Source organism: Cygnus atratus, chromosome 7 (genome assembly GCF_013377495.2).
Source record: "Cygnus atratus isolate AKBS03 ecotype Queensland, Australia chromosome 7, CAtr_DNAZoo_HiC_assembly, whole genome shotgun sequence".
NCBI lineage: Eukaryota > Metazoa > Chordata > Aves > Anseriformes > Anatidae > Cygnus > Cygnus atratus.
The window spans coordinates 17160397-17177393 of NC_066368.1; the positions used below are offsets into that span (position 1 = coordinate 17160397).

The window sequence follows — 16997 nt, forward strand, 5'->3', positions numbered from 1 at the left end:
GGCAGGGGAGGGGAGGGGAGGGGAGAGGCGCTCATCATGCTGAGGGGCGAGGGGAGCCTCCCCGCCCGGGATCCCGGTGCACGGCCCCGGCTGCGCCCGCCGCCGCCTCGGGGAAGGTAGGACCAGCCCCGACGGGTGCCGCCCGGCTGGAGGGGCTGGGGGGGGGCTCGGGGCGCAGCGGGGCCGGCAGCGGGCGAGGGGGTGCCGGGCCCCCCGCTGCCTTTTCCCGGGGGATAGGGGCACCGGGGCTGGGGTGGCGGCGGCGGCGAGGGCCCTGTGGGAGAGCTGCCCGGCTGGCCCCGGCCCCAGCTGAGCTATCGCCCGGCAGCGCTGCTCCGCCTGCGTGTGCTCCCCTGGCCTCTCCTGCTGCGGTGCGGTGGGGCTGGCACCGCCGCTGCACGCCCGGCGGTGGTGGAGTTTGGCCTGAGGGAAAGGAGCTTTGCACCCCCGAAGTGTTCTCCTGAACTAGCTGGGAAATGCCAGTGTCCACCATTAAGTGGTCAGTTCCAGCAAGTAGCTGTCAGGCGGCTGATACTGTTTCCCATCAAACATTAGGACGCACCATACTTGAACCAGTGCATTGGCTGCTGAGGTCAGAGATGCCGCAATCCATCACAGATACTTTATTCTGGAATATATCAGAGTTCCCAGCCATGCTATTGATTCCCGGAGTCTTAAATCACAGCTATACTTCACACTGGAAAATTTTTGAAATTGAAGTACTACTTTCATTGTTACTAAAGAAAAACGTTATAGGGAGTTCCTATTATATATTGAAGCTGTTGCACACCACAACGTTCAGTGTACCTCCTTATCTTGGCTACTGAAATTCAGTTTCAAAAGAGGGATGTTTCTTCTCTTGCTCTGGTATTTTTGTCACTAACTATGTTACAGCTCTGGAAGGGACTTAAAGGTGGTGTCCCATGGAAAGGATCTGAGTGCCAAGCATATGTGGCACTCACTGAGTGTATGTGGCATGTTGCTGAAGCCCCACTGAAAGTGGCCCATTTCCTCTAAAGGGCAGAGACTCTCTATTGCAAAAATGGAATTATCCTAATTAATAATTTAAATATCTCAAAATAAATAATGTATACACACGAAGCTGTAATAGCAGGCGTATTCTTTTTGTTTTTCCTCTCCTACGGAAATGGCAGACTGCTTTAGTATGAATGAATCTTGACATGATTCTGGAAACTGGGCCAACATATCATTGATTATGCACTTTGAAGAACAGTGGGAAAGGTAGAGAGAAGATCTACAATTCTTGAATCTCTCATCATTGTACTGTGGCCACAAAGGCCTGCATATAGAAAATATAAACTTTCTGGAACAGGAAAATTCTGCAGAGAATCCAGCTATAGCAACTGTTGTAGATGCTGAAGTTATTTTATATGCAGTTTTGCTGAGAATAGCAGCTAGATAATTTCATTTTACTGTGCTATACTATTCTGATGTCTGCCTGGCTTTAAAACATCCCAATGCTGACTGCTTTTATATGCAGGCTACAGTAAGCTGCTTTACAACCTACAGCTGGGTAAGTGGATCAGAAACAGCCTGCTAAATAGATGGGAAGTTGAAATTGGGCCTGTCCATAGCTCTTTGTATATAGATTATAGCTCGATCTTATGGGAGTATTTTCATAGTTTTAACCTTGCATCAATATGCTTTGACACTAAGAAGGACAATTCTCTCATCAGATTCCCAGAGGACTCAAAGATACAGGGGAAAAGGGCAAAAAGGTGGGCATCACTTCTTGGGGGGGTGGGAGGCATTACAGCTTTAAAGTGGATTTCAATAATTCTATAACCAGCTCTTTGCAGCACAATTTTCAATTACGGGTAAATCAATCTGTGAGTTAGCTGCTGCTGAAAAGCGCATTCCTTTTCTCAAATTGGCACTAGTGTTTGTCTGACCACTTCTGCCGAACTGCAGTATTTAATTTGCTGCTAGTCTAGCTCCTTTGACACTCCTGCTGTGGCATCTGTTGAGTATCAGTGCTGGTGCAAAAACAGGTTAGGAATGGAGGGGTGGGACAGGAGTGAAGGGGGAGGTGAGCTGCGAGGGCAGCCCTTTCAGCAGTAGCTCTATTAAATCAGCAGTAATGTGAAACTGTACTCTTAAATTGCAGTAGCCCTGAACTTCACGGCCCACGAGGAATACAATATCACTGTAGTTGTCCTTTTACTCTCGACCTAAATCTAGAATTGGGTTGAGACCCACAGTATCCAGAAAGCCTAAGTCAGATATGGTTGTAAAACCTTCAAGAAGTAAATGTTTTCAAGTTTTCAAATCACTGACATATTCTTATACAACGCTTATCACTCAATTTTCTGACAGCTTAGTGTAACAATTCCATAGAAAGTTCTGGGAAGAAGAAATGGAAATTACCGTGAAGCTGGGATATTCTTAATAATAGAAGGTAATGTCCATGATTCCGAAATACTCCGAAGAGTTCTTCAGCTTCTCTGCTTTCACTCCTTCTTCCAGTTGCCTATGTAATCACATCACATTATGTGGACCATGGAGATAGACTCAGTATGAAAAAAAAAAAGAAAAAAAAGGCCAGTTTCATTTAACTGAATTTGCCACTTCTCAGTCATTCAAATTCATTAAATTGGTGGTAAAGCTGCTGCTAACACAACGAGATTTATGAGTAGATATTGACTCATGTCACTTGTGCTGAAGGGTGAAAGGTGAATTTTAACATCTGGCGTGTGCCTTTCTGTGTTCAGGGCAGACCTCTGAACTTGCTGTGGGGGTAGCATTATGTTAACTTAAGCAACCTGTTCACTTATTTATTTAATTCTGCTATATTTTTTTGAGGAATACTCTTATCAACATGTATGTACTAAAAGAAGGTACTAAATCATGGAGATGCAGAATTCACAAGACTATACCTGATGTACTTGTTGAGCTGTCTGTTCCCAAAAGGTTTTTTGGTATAGGAGTTTCCACAGCCTAAATAGCTGAATCTATTAACCTTTAAGGTATATAGTGTTTTTTTTTCCTAATATATAAGACAAATCTCCCTAGTTGCTACGTGAGATAATTTTAATGCCCTAAACCAGTTGATACAGAAGGCAAGAATTGATCTGCATTTTTCTCATACATCTTTATAGAGACATATATGCCCACAGTCTTCTCTTTTTGAAGCTAAAGAAATGAAAGTAGCTGTCCATATAGGATAAATTTTTGAGAACTCTTATATGCTTTATTGCTCTTCTTCAGACTCGGATTCCTCTTTCTGTTTTTAAGAAACACTAAGCGCATCTATTTAGTCCTTAGTAGCATTTAGCTGGGACAATTACCGCAACCTTCCTCCAGAAGATTATTGTCTCCTAAGGTCTTCTGCTAAGGTTGTTTATACTCAAAAGCCTCTGATTTATTTGGTCAAAATTAGTTTGGTTAGCTGATTACAAAAAATGAGATATTTGGTACCTTCACTGTTTTTTAATGATGCAAATCAGGCAGCTTTGCCAGTGTGCCAGAAGAGGCAGCTACCACAGGTATAGAGAGTGAGGGCAAGGCAGTCACTGCCAACTGTATCCATTATAAGACCTGTTTCCAGAGTATATACATTTGAGATTGATGTGAGAAATTAATTCAGAAACATCAGAAGTATTAGTAATGTTCAGATTTATCATGTCTAATCTTTCCTCTTTCTCCATTATACCAGTTATTTTGTTGAAAAATGAGGAAACGAGACTTTCTAACATTAGTTGATATCAGCACCTTCCTTCATTCTACGTCTGTGAAGTTGCCAAATCTTTTATTTTCATATCTTCATAGTACGAACCATCTCATGGCATCTGTCATGTTCCTGATTTTCATCTCTTTCTATTTGAAGTCCCCTAGTAATTTGTAGAAAAGCAAGCAGAGCTAAAAATACACATTCACATGTGCCAGTAAAATTACATTCAGTAAGTGCAGTCTGTTTCCTTTAACGTGTACCTCTGTACAACTTTAGGGATGCACCGTGCCTTCCAACAAGCCCCAGCAAGGTATGTAGTTAAGTCACAGCTGACTCACAAGCCCAAGACTTCCTAAGGAACAGGGAAAATCACTGGGGCTGTGCTGAAGCGTGGTGGCTTATACTCACCAGTTCCCATGACAGGGTTTGGTCATTACAGACTAGTCATTAAAGACTCTTGTCATTCTGTGATGATCTAAAGATCATGTAAAGGAAGCAGATTGTTGAAATGCACATTTGTTTTGTCAAATTCAGTAAATGTTATGTTCCACAATCTTTTGCCATATAAAGGATGCGTGACTTGGAGTTTAACTAGCCACTAGATGTCAATGTTGCTGTACTAAAAGGCAAGTGAAGTTTCATTTGTTTGGCTGATAATTTACTCAATAAAAGCACTTCTGGATTTGAATTTTTTTCTGGTATAGAGTCTGTTACAAAAAATACCATGGGCAAACCTGTGCTTTGTCTTTTATTTTGAGAGCAGCTGTGCTGTTTTGTGCTTTTTTTGGAGCTGCAATTACCATTTCAGTGTGTAATCATTGTTAGAAAAGTGCCTTTGAAAAAATAACATGATTGTTCGTAAGTTTCCTCCCATGTTCCAATACCCCAGATCTTTGTATAAGTGACCACAGTCATTTGTATTGTGTTTAATTTGTTAATAGAGATAAACTAGAGATAATAATGTATCTAATCCTGTTAAAAGAATATCAGTTTTTCTAAATTCCAGTTATTGGTGGCAATTTTTCACTTAAGTATTCCTGATTAATACCATTGGAGACCAGGGTCAAATGCACCATGTACAGACAGGATTTCTATAATACTAAGGCTTCCAGTCTGATAAACAATTTGGAAAACTTGGTTCTTTTGAAAATCTGGCCCTGATTCCGTAAAACCTGAAGGTGGCAAGGAGAATTTGACCCCCAGACCTTTATTCTAGGCTCCTATACTTTGAGGGTGAGCAGATCACTGCAAACTTTCACAACCCCTTGTTGCCTGCTGCACTGTCAGACTTGTAGCTGAGGCACTGGTTCTGTTGGCCATCTCCAGAGCATTCACTTTGAGACCAAAGTTTGGGAATTAGTTTTGTAAACGCTAATGCAAAGCTCAAGAGGACAGTACGCATGTCAAATTCTGGATTAAGCTCAAAGGCTTTTATTTAAAATGTTTTTTAAACTTTCATTTGATCTGAAAATCTTCAAGAAGCAAAATATGAAGAAATTTCACCCTGATTCTTAGCCAATCAATTTGGTAAATAGAATCCCAGTTTAGGCCACATTGTTACAAAATACAGCTTCACCTGATCTATGCCATCAGCTCCAGTTACTTGGATGCACATGAGGCCTCTCCATTTCAATCACAATTCACAAAATGTATTTGTTGTTACTGTTGGCTGAGTAGCAACCTTATAATCTTCATCATCATAGACTGTACTAGTTTAAGTCATGCTCACCCCCTTTGATAGTAGCATCACTTACACTCTTAACATGCTAATGGATCACAGCCATATGAAGTACTATGACTTTTAATTTCTAATATCTGAGTTTTCTCAACTATGAATACAGAATTATGTAAGAATCTTGTGATACCTTGAAAACCAGATTGTCTCAACCTCAATTCTGTTGCATTTAAGGGAAAACTCCTAGCAATAACTTAGATCCTAGAATTTCTGTGAACTTTCCAGAACCAAAAAATATCATTAAACTAGACCACAAGCTCTTGTTAATATGTGTATTGTAAATAATACCAGTATGGCCCTGTAAAAACTAAGTTATTCAGTTATGAAAATCATAATAAGCAGACTTTCATCAAAAAATAATTATTAGAAGCAACCTAATGTGTTATATCTACAGATTTTTTTTTCAGCAAGTAAATAATTTTACCTAACAAATCCCGTAGAGATACATTACGTAGACTCCTGTCTGCTGTCCTTTAATTGGCACTGCTACTGCCCCGTTTGCTCTGTGGCAGGTGATTTTGGTCTCCAGAGCTTACAGTCCAGCTTTAAGACTCCACGTGCTTGTAGGCATGCATAAACAAGTACAGTCACCTCAGTCTGTTAGGAATTTAATTAAAAAGTAATTATCAATATGCACAAAATACTTTTCCTTAGTTTTATCAACCTGCATTGAAATAAGTGGAATACAGAAAGTAACTCCCCCAGCGTGTTCCAGTTTTCACTCAAGGAGATTTTAGAAGTGTATTATGTTTAAAATCCCGAAAGTATGAGCATTTTCCTAAGAGAGCAAAGAATGCTTAATCCTACTTTTATGTCTGGATCTGTTATGGTGGAAAGTGACTGATGGTGTTCATATACATAAATCAAAGAGAAAGGAAAATCTGTTCTTCCAGTTTGACATCAGTTATTACATGAGGGGGAAATGAAGGAAAATAAGAAGCAAGAGATAAGGAAAATATTGTAAAGTGGAAATTAAAAAAAAAAAGTTAATAAATTTTGTTCTTTCCTACTAGATTTATTCCATGAAAATAAAAAGAATGTGAGCAAAATCGCAGCCCATGGCAATTGTAAATTATAGTGAAAAAACGTATGTATTCCCTTGCTTCCTGATAACGTGCAATTTTGCGCATGTCTGCCATGTATTCATTATGTATTCATTATATGTATTCATTAATAATTTACTTACCATGATAATTGAGGAAAGGTACAAATCATTTACAGTTGAATGTATGGAATCTAAAGACTCGTATATAAAAAGGTGCTGACAAGCTGCTATCTTCTCAGTCATAGAAGCAGTTAAGCACTGCTAGTGTGCCTAGCATTACAGAAAACCTGGAAAAGAAGGGTGCCTCAGGGCCTGCAGTCTACATTATAATTTAATAGAGGAATAAGGCCTCATTCCTGCATATGTGTTCCAGAAAACACCAGTACTTTTAGAGATGTGTTGCACCTTAGTTTAACCAAAAGTTGAGATCTTAATCCAGGAATCAAGAAGGCCAGTTTTGCAAAATATTCTGTAACTGGTCAGGCATGTTCATCACAGGGTTTTCAGTGCCCTAAAGCTAAGAAAATAAAATATTTGACAGCGTAGATGATTTGCAACGTGCAGTGGTATAGCGAGTGTTTCAAGTGTTTGGAATCACACTGATAATAGGCTTTTTTTTTTTTTTTATAAGAGAAGATATAAAAGCATAATAAGGCATAATGAGGACAGAAGCAACCCTCATTCCACCTTATGGTTTCAGTGGGATTACTTCCATAGTAAAGTAAAGCAGTATAGTAACTGGATGTAGACGCTGATAATATCTGGGTTGAGGTAATCAACAGCTGACCATTTGGTGGAAAATGAAGGATACAGGGATATAAAGACTGCACTCTGTGCAGTGAACTAGAATGAATCAGTGAAAATTCCTCTTTTACTTTTTTTTTAATGAACATGCTTATACAGTACTAATGTGAGACCTCATTTAATAATGCCACTAGCAACTATACTAGAAATGTCCTTTCGTTAGTAGAAATATACTACTGATTGCCAGTTTTGGAAATAATAGGGGTTATATTTCAAATTAAATACAATTTTGTGTTATTTAATCACAAAGATCGTTCAGACATCAAGTACTGAAATACTATCTGCCTTTCTATTGAAAGTATTTCCAGGATACTATTCATTTCATGCACCTAAGTGGAAAGGGAAGGATAGCTCTCCTAAATGGGAACAGTTAGTCTAACCTAGTTACAAATATCGAATTATGTTACTTACAGCCAGCAAACCTGACCTGTGCAATATCCACAACTATAAAAATTACATGAAAAAAATTGCTGAGGAAAGTATCTATAGTAAGTAAAAAGAAATATTCAAGCTTACATCTTGGGGGAGATCCTGCTATTTGCTGAAACCACATTCAATTTGCAAGCAATGTATTAAAATGTTAAGAGTTACATATCTTAATGACTGCCTTTCTTGAATGGAAATAAAATATAACCACATGAAAGATGAAGGTCAGGAATTCAAGTGAGATTTGAGTGAGACACCATTTTCTTTAGCATATAATGAAATTTTCTCACAAGTCTATATTATACTGTCGTCAAATATACAGTTCTTCAAAGATGGAATGTATTATTTAAAGTGTATTAGGATCCATTTTAATACATTTTAAAATCTTGTTTTAGTCAACCCTTGCCACTCTTTCCTTGTACAATAGCTTTTATTTGAACCTCAGCCTTAACAGAGTCAGTATTCAGCAGGTTTCTATAATCTGAGTCACTTAACAAAAGGAAAACATTATTTTGACTACCTCATTTAACTTTGATATGGTTGTAATCCATCCACAAGTTTTAAGAACTTGGAAAATTTGTATTCAGAGATTAAACATTAAATTCAGTTCCTAATATGGGACTCCTGAAGCATACATAGCCTTTCTCTTTCAAACAGTTTTATGTCAAGCTTCAACTTTTCACTGTAATTTTTAAAAATCACGTAATTGTGGAGAAAGTTAAACTAGCTGAGTAAGATTACGGTTTTCTGTATACAGAAATGAACCTGGTTTATATGTGTTTGGGAGCTAATGGATACCATGGAATAGAAGTCCTTTCAGTTTTTCTGTTTTGCCATATTTCTAGGTAGTAGTTACTTTAATGACCAATATTTTGCTTTCCATTCTTAGCTATGACTTGCCCTGTAATGCATCTATCTTGCCTTGAAGTTCAAGATAAAGTTGTTATCACTTGGAAAGATTTACCACACGATCAAAGAACACTAACTCTCATTCAGACACTCTTTTACTTCATTAATTTGATCTTTGTCATCCTGAAGGGATGCAACCAGAGATAGTCCACCAATGTCCAAAAATGATTTCTAAAGGTTTGACAAAATAATATTTTCTATAATTCCAAAACTTTTTGTTGGCTGAATTTTGAAAACTTAGGTTTCATAACCTGAACAATCAAATGACACTTATCTATAGCGCACTTGCAGTGTATGATCTGGATAGTTATGTGTAAGCAGTTTTTCATTTGCATTATCCATTAAATTTTAGACAGGGAGGTAACTTCCAAAATTAACATTAGCTTTGTCAGCATTGCCAGAGGACACACTGCCAGAAGTTCAAAACAACAGTATGTAGTGCAATTTTTTGATGTGGTTTTATTGCTGTCTTGAAGGTAATCAAATAGCTGATGAATTGTCATCCTTTCAGCTCTCTGTTATGAACAACTGGCGAAGCATTTTGATATTTTCTGACTTGGAGACATCAGTGCCTGCAGAAAAATATGCCCTTAAAACAACATATGAAATTGTTATCCCAATCTAAAAAGAAGCTATTGTGCTATTAATATCTGCAGGTACTGTAGTACAGTGATCTAGCAGTACAGTTGGAAAAACAAAGCCTTAACACTTGAGTCCACATCCGTGATTTGTGTTTCAGATTTGCAGTTCTGTGCAGTCTTAGAACAACGTAAATATCCCCACCTTGGAGCCTGAGTGTCTTTATGAAAGGGCAGCAGAGCCCAGGTCACAGACAGTAACACAGCCCCGCCGAGCCACAGCCACGTGGGTCCTCCCTGTCCTCGCAGAAGGATTGAGCTGCTTCCCGACATCGCCCATTCTGAATCTATAGCAACCCTCCTCTAATACGTGAAGCTATTTTTAGCAGCAGGGCAGCCTTGAAAACAGCAGGTAAAGCATGAAAAGAATGAATAAGTGGTTGTGGTGCTTGCCTGTGAATAGAAGCTATATATAGAAGAGCTTGCTCGCTCTCTAGAGAAAGATCTTAATATATATAATGCATCTATGAAGGGAGATCTGCCTCGCCCCGAGCGGAGGTGGAAGTGTCAGAAGCATGCAGTAGAGCATTATTACTACTTCTGACCTGAACAGTTACCTAAAAAGTCAATCTTTAAGATTTTTCTGTGTAAGAAGATAAATTGTTAATGGAATCAGGTATCTTGGACTCAGTTTTTATTTGCAGAGAATGCACAGCATTCATTTCCCTGAGTGAAGAGCAAATTAAACATCAGGAGACTATGTGCAGCTCCACGCTCTTTTCAGCCAATACTTGCTCCAGGAAGTTCTCCAGAGACTTTTCTCAGGATCCTCTTTGCAATGCCTAGGGTCCAAAATCTCTCCTTCTGTGATGTTCCTGCTGCCTTCTTTCTGAATTCCCACTCCTGTTTTCTTGTCCTTTTTGCTTTCTCCCATATTCATCCTTTTACTTCAAAACAATGCTTAGGAAAAAGCCCCATGTGCCTTTGTTTAATCAGGAGTGTGTGCCACTTATTTAACTGGGGAGCTATATTGCTTCATAAAGGAGCTTATTACTTCTTCCTGATGTATTATATTAAGACTGGGAATTAGGCCCTCCAGTTTTAATGTCTCTTTGCCTAAATCACAAAGGCAACAACAGTGGAAACTTGCAGCTGCCTAACAGTGATTGCTGTCTAAAAGAAAGTCAGCTGTATGGCATTTGGATGTTTGTCTTAGGAAAGTGATATATAGGAAGCATTGTAAATTCAAAATCTGAACGTCTTAAATATTATGCACAAAGTAGGGAAAATCCTTTAGCTTCTGAGCAGTCACAACTAAAACACGTATCCCTCTGTAGAGCTGAAAATTACATTAAAAATTACATCCAGTTCTTAGATGCAGTGTTTTGTTGGTTTTGCTTTCCCACTGCAGAGGGAGAGCCAGGCAGCCAAAAGAGCAAATCCTTCCTTAAAGCTGTACTGAGGAAAGAGCACGTTGGCATACAAACAGAGATGTGGCAGGCTTCTTCAGCCCTCCAAAGTCTCCTCAGCAGGGGGTTGTGGCTTGGATGGAAATGGAGCAGGGCATTCAGCTGGGTGCTGTGTCATTTTTGATGGAGAACCTGCGCTGGGCTCTGTACAGCCACAGTGTGCCCACCATAGGGTGGGGTAGAGTGGACTGTCTAGCTGTTGAGGTAAAAGGGATTATTTCTTAGGGAAATAAGGTATTTTTTCAAATTTATTGAAGTGTTAAAAACAGTAAACACGTCAATAAGATACACTTGTGGAGCTATCAGCAACAAACCTTAAGATGTTTCAGCACTGGTCCAAAACCCAGCTTTTCGAAACATTTTGATTAGCAACCATAAAACAGTAATATGTGTTTGATGAGGCACATCCTTCTCATTGTGCAATTCATTATGTCAGTGGCACTCCAGCGAGGCTTTTACTTGAACTATTTGAGTGACTTCAGTAGGGCTAAGATTTCTTCCATTGTGAATTATTCAGGACTTAGAAACCTCCTGTTTTTAATCTCTCCTCAAAAGCCCGTTATCTCTGCCATGTAACAAATAAATTTCCGATGTACATTTAAATTAAAAAAAAATCAGTTTCATTTTTATTTCTGCAAAATGACAAGGAAAATTAAATACAAGCTTATAAAGATTAGAATAATTTTACGGGGACTCAATGCCATGAAAAAAGTACAGAAGGGCAATGTAAGATAGCACAGGTCAAGGAAAGGATTTTATAATGTGCCGTCTGTTTTTAATTAGCATCTTGGCAGACTGGAGGATCTCAAACATTTTTCCATGAAGAAATGTATTATAGGCTTTTCTTGCTGCCAATTAAATGGCATTTAGCTGCAGTGACAGTGGTATGTTGTTTTGGGTCTACAGAAAGCACTTGCTCACACTAGAAAATCTGGGACATTGTGTTTCGGATACAGGGTTCTTACTGGACTGTATTTTCTATCACTCTGCATTTTCAGTGTAGTCATGAAAGATACCTCCTAGGGACAACTGCTGATTTCATAAATAGTGCAACAGTGAGCTGTGGAAGGCAACAGAACCAAGAGGCCATGGAAGAGTGGGGAAGAGAGAAACCATCCCCTTACAGAAAGTGTTGCATAGAACTACATTCTTAATATCACCATGCCATTTCCTTCAAAAGTCATGAGACAATTTCCAGTTATAAATTAACTGTAGATTTTCTCAGTTGTATCACACTTTTAATGTCTGATCAGGCCATGCAGGGAAAAATACAGTAGCTTGCATATTTGAACATGACTTTTCCTCTCTAAGAGGTTCCTATAGAGGGCACTTCAATCCTACAGCAAGACACACATTAGGTATGAGCCTGATGCCAGTTCCATTGCAGTGGCTGGGCATTTTGTCTGGCTGAAAAGTGCCCCCTTTCCCAGCTGCCTGTGTGAGGTGTTGATCTTCCCAGTGTATAAATTAACTATTGGCAGATTTTCTTGAAAGTTGTACTGAAAGGTTGAGAAGATGCAGAAAGTGCACATTCTGCAGAAAGTGAAAACCCAATGTATTATTGTCTCCTTTCTTAATATTTCTCTCTGTATGAGGTTTGGTCTCAGGTCCACGTTTGAATTGTGCTCTCTTTAGCTCTTGAACCATTTGCTGGTTTTGTGTCCATCTCCTGTCTCCCATCTCTACATATCCACTGTAAGTGTTTTCAAGGCAAAACACATACAATAGAGATGAAGGAGGAATTGTTTCATTCTGGAGGAAAGTGGCTAGTATTTGGGAGAACCATTGACTCCATGCTCCTGGATTGCATGCTGCAAAGCATGGTGCTCTCTAACTGACCTCCCAAGCCTTTTAAACACCTGAGAAAGCAACTGGTCCCACTGTGCTGGGAAACAGAAGGCATGAGCTGGGGAAGAGCTGAGCAACACCAGCTCTGGGATTCGTACAGGCATCCAGTCCCATTCAGAGGAGCAGGAATGGACAGCCCATAAGGGAACTGGAAGTGGAGGGTGAAAAAATAACAGGTTTAATAAGATTTGTGAGGTCTCCCTCACAGAGAAGGGCCAATCCAGGAGTAACTGAGGTTATGTACATGTCTCACCTGAAGGATGGTTATTGTTTTTTTTCTGTTTGTTTTGTTCTTTTTCTTTACTTACATAAAATAAAGGTATTGAGCTGAGGTGGTTATGAAGGAAGGCTGAGAAAATTGGGGATGTTCAGCCTGGAGAAGAGACGGCTCTGGGGAGACTTCATTGCGGCCTTTCAATACTTAAAGGGGTCTTATAAAAGGGATGGAGAGGGACTCTTTACTCAGGTAGATAATGATAGGACTAGGGGGAATGGTCTTAAACTAAAAGAGGTTAGGTTTAGATTAGACATTAGGAAGAAATTCTTCACTGTAAGGATAGTGAGGCCCTGGAACAGGTTGCCCAGAGAAACTGTGGATGCCCCATCCCTGGAGGTGTTCAAGGCCAGGCTGGATGCAGCCTTGTCCAACCTGATCTAGCAGGTGGCATCCCTGCCTATGGCAGGGGGGTTGAAACTAGATGATCTTTAAGGTCCCTTCCAAACCGAGCCGTTTTATGATTCTATGATTTGCCTGTCCTGGAAGATAGTCAGATCAGCATGAGCAGTCCTCCAGAAGAATATTTAAACAAACTTAACATTATCAGTATTGTCAATAGCAGCTGTTTAAGGACTATGGACTATGTCCTTAACATTTTGTGGTACTAGTTTAAAAGTCATGTGATATCTAAACAAAATTTGAATGCTCTGCATCTAGCTGCTTAGCCTTTATCCCTCCTGGTTACCCAGGATGTTGGATGAGCTTGCATACATTGCACATCTGTTTTTTCCTTAAATAATGATAGTTCAGATAACAGCACTTAGCTTGTGAGATACTGTTTGTCATTGGTCAAATTCTGGCCCACCTAAGCCAGTGAGCAGTCCTAGAGCCACCTGTACGCTGACCAAGATACACGCAGCAGAGCAGGTGTCCTGCTTCTGGCCAGGAGAGCTAAGGCCCAGCTCTCTTCAGAGGTGGTCATTTGTAACTCCATGGTGAGCTATGACGGGACCCCTTTATGCAAGGGAAAGGAGGCCGTCCTCTGTATTCTTCTTTCCCCTAAAGTTGGCAGCAATTACAGTAGCCGTTTTCTCAGCCTTTTGACACAGGGATTGGACTGACTGTCCCACTTTTAGACAGGAAGGGAAAAGCAAGTTAGAACAACTTTCCAAATAAAAAGTTTTGGACAACTCTGTGGTAATTCACAAGCTATTCTGTGCTATGAGCTGTTGTAAAGGCATCTTGAGTTTTGTTGCACCTAACCTGCAGAAGGTCTCTTCCTGGCAATGGCTCTTGGGGCCAGACCCACTGGAAGCATGCTCTTTTCAGAACTATATGGAATCCAAAAGACTTCATTTTGTTTATTGAAAGGGATGGCACACAGTGGTAATGTAGCAAGAACGATGTTCTCTTCATAGGGGACTCGTGAACATTGCAGTGTGATACTGACTCTTGTGTATCTCTGTGGTGAAACATCATGGACTTAACACTGAGCAGCACAGTGAAGTTCACTAAGTCTTGCCATTGCTGTCAGTGGATTTTGGATTAGGCCTTGTATGTGCAGGCAGCTCATCCTGAACATGGAAAAGGCAACAAAATTTTCTTAAAATGTTCTAAAAGTAGGATAAAATAAAGGATAACTGTAACAGTATATGTATCTGTAAAGGCAAATGTAGTCAGCATGAAACCACACGAAGCTTATTAAAATTTTGCCATATGTTGGTAATGAAAACATATTGGGCCAATGTGAATATGCAAATACAACCAGTGGAGCAGAGTTAATCCCTCAAAAATTTATTCAATATTTTAAAAATAATTTTTGGCTCTATGTTATGACCTTTTGTTTGCTTTCCTCAAATATTTCTGCAAACAGGTTTACTCATAGAAGTATTCATATTGTAACCAGATATTCAAGAATAGTTGCTAAGAACTTAAGTAAATAATAACAATAAATGCGTATGTTTGGACTAGAAACCGAGCTGCAAAAGTTATGCTAAATCTGATCAGAGCGTGAGCAATACCAGGTGGTGAATACCTCAAATGACAACTAGCAAAAGTATCTTGAATTTTGAATGTCATTTACCTGCACCAAACTTGATCTTAGATGGTTGATTGTTAACAACTATGGATATTATCAAAGTACCAAACAATTTGGATATAATAGAAATAAATAAGCTATTATTCTTACCATATAGAGTGAATACATGGGAAATAATTATTTCCCAGGAATTACTTAGCTTTGGTCAAAATTAAAGAGGACAAATATCACAGTGTATTAACAAAGTATAGGAAAGACTAAAATCTCAGTGTAGTGCAAAGATGAATGATTTTCAGCTGTTTAAAAAAAAAAAAAAAGGGCCAAAAATTAAAGAAAAGCAGGTCCTCGTCTCCAAGGAGCAGATTGGCCTCGTTCCTCGGCTTTTTGTTTTTGAGGGCTTCTTCTCAGACCTGCTTGAGCTAAAATAAAGGAGCCGAAAGAAAGGGGGGAAGCAGGCTAGGGAGCGGTGGGCGCCTCTGCCGCGCTGGGGAGACGAGGGCAGCGCCGGCCGGGGCCGGGGCCGGGGCCGGGGCCGGGGCCGGGGCCGGGGCCGGGGCCGGGGCCGGGGCCGGGGCCGGGGCCGGGGCCGGGGCCGGGCCTGCGGCTCCGCGTGTTGCCAGGCTACGGGAAGCAGCCGGCAGCAGCGAGAGCCGAGCACAAAACGAGCAGGGCCCGGTTCAGGCTTGGCAGCCAGCGCCGGGAGAGCTGGGCTGTGGGCATGGTCTCGCTTGAAAAACGCAGGCTCCTAGCGTTGGCGTCGGTGTGCTGCTCTTAATACGGTACCAAAGAGGAGTCAGAACGAATAACAACAGCCAGCAGCACGGTACAGGCTTATCGCTGCTCATATGGGAACATGTCTGCCAGCAAGCACCTCCGTTGTGTGGCAAGGTGAAGATTTTTCTGTTAAAGCATTGCCAAATCGTGAGAAGCACACCTAGCAACACAAGCCAGGCCTCCCTCATCCCTGCTGCTGAACCCGGGCTGAAACCAAAATAAATAAATTTTGACTCGCATGGCGCCAACCCAGTGCGTGAAGCACGAGCGAGAAGGAGCTGGCACAGCAGCCCAGCGCCTGTCTGTGGCCAGCAAATAAGCAATGATGGCACATGTAAAGGGCAAGCCAAGTGTGGCAGTGGCTGGAGAGTAGGTTATGGCTCTGAACAGGCATGAACCAATTTGTTTTTCAACTACTACATGGCAAGAAATGAGATACTCAGCTTGGCACAAAAGGACCCAGGAAAATGTGATTTATGCTTGTCTTTTGACAGAGCGGTTATAAATATTCATAATACTTGCTTTTTTTTTGGGGGGGGGGGGGGAAGCAGTTGTTTTGGCATGTAGTTTGGAATAGAAAGCTAACTTCCAGGCGGTTCTCTGCACGGGTGAAATTGGAGTCAGGTTACGGCTCTGCTGCAGAATGTGCTTTTGTTACGGAAAAACCGCTATGCTCTGAAGTTTTCATGAGGGTCACGATGTGGCTGGAGTATAAACTGAAAAGAAATGCCTAAGTAATTGATGGTGGATTTCAGTGAATGAGCTTAAGAAAATGCAACATGGGTTTCAACATCAATGGCAAACCATTGCCATGGCAATGGGTATCTTTGCCAGAAACAAACAAACAAACAACAACAGCCTTCTTCTCTTTCAGCAAAAAGTTAGAGAATTTGCTGTTCTCACCTCACTGAAGCTTGTGCTTTTGTGCCACAGACCATCTCAGAGGGGCAAAGATGGGGTGCCCTGCTCAGACAAGTACCACAAATCCAGAGTTCTTCTCAGTAGTACACTTATAACATTTCCAGAGCAAGAAGTAACCTTTGTACCCATGGGAAGGTATCAACTTTTGCTTTATAATGATTTCAGTGTTCTAGTTACTGTAATTCTGTACCATTTTCTAATGGAAGGTGGAAGGGCTCAGTACTAAAGAAGCTTTGTGTCACTAGTTGAAGTCAATCCTGCTTCAGGAGATACTTGCTGATATAGAAGATTTTCTTATAAGCAAAGACCTTGGTCCACACTTGAATTAATAAAGAGCTTATAAAAAAACAAACCAGAGAGAGAGAAAGTGTGAGCTGTGCAAGCTGCCCTTTCTTCTGCAGGCGCGGGCACATGGAGGGGAGAGCACTAATGCACAAGTGCAGGAGCCATCTCCTAGCAGGAGCCTTTGGAAGTGGCCCTCTGAAAGCTTTCTGCACATTTTTGAGGATCCCAGGTCCCTCTGAGGATGCAGTCCCTTTGTC

General features: G+C 40.7%; 1 protein-coding gene across 4 annotated transcripts in view; it reads left to right on the top strand.

Moving 5' to 3' along the window:
* The first annotated feature begins 7 nt into the window (after positions 1 to 7).
* Positions 8 to 16997, top strand: part of LGI1 (leucine rich glioma inactivated 1) — a 31133-nt gene continuing 14143 nt past the window's right edge. For 2 of the 4 annotated variants that reach the window (XM_035539869.1, XM_035539876.1), the window contains exon 1: positions 2367 to 2419. Coding sequence is in view for 1 of the 4 variants with exons in the window: in XM_050711946.1 (XP_050567903.1) it covers positions 37 to 116 (80 nt within the window). In the remaining 3 variants the exon portion in view is untranslated. Of the gene's footprint in view, positions 117 to 2366; positions 2420 to 16997 lie in introns of those variants that run through there. The other 2 variants (XM_050711946.1, XM_050711945.1) reach the window with 2 other exon arrangements.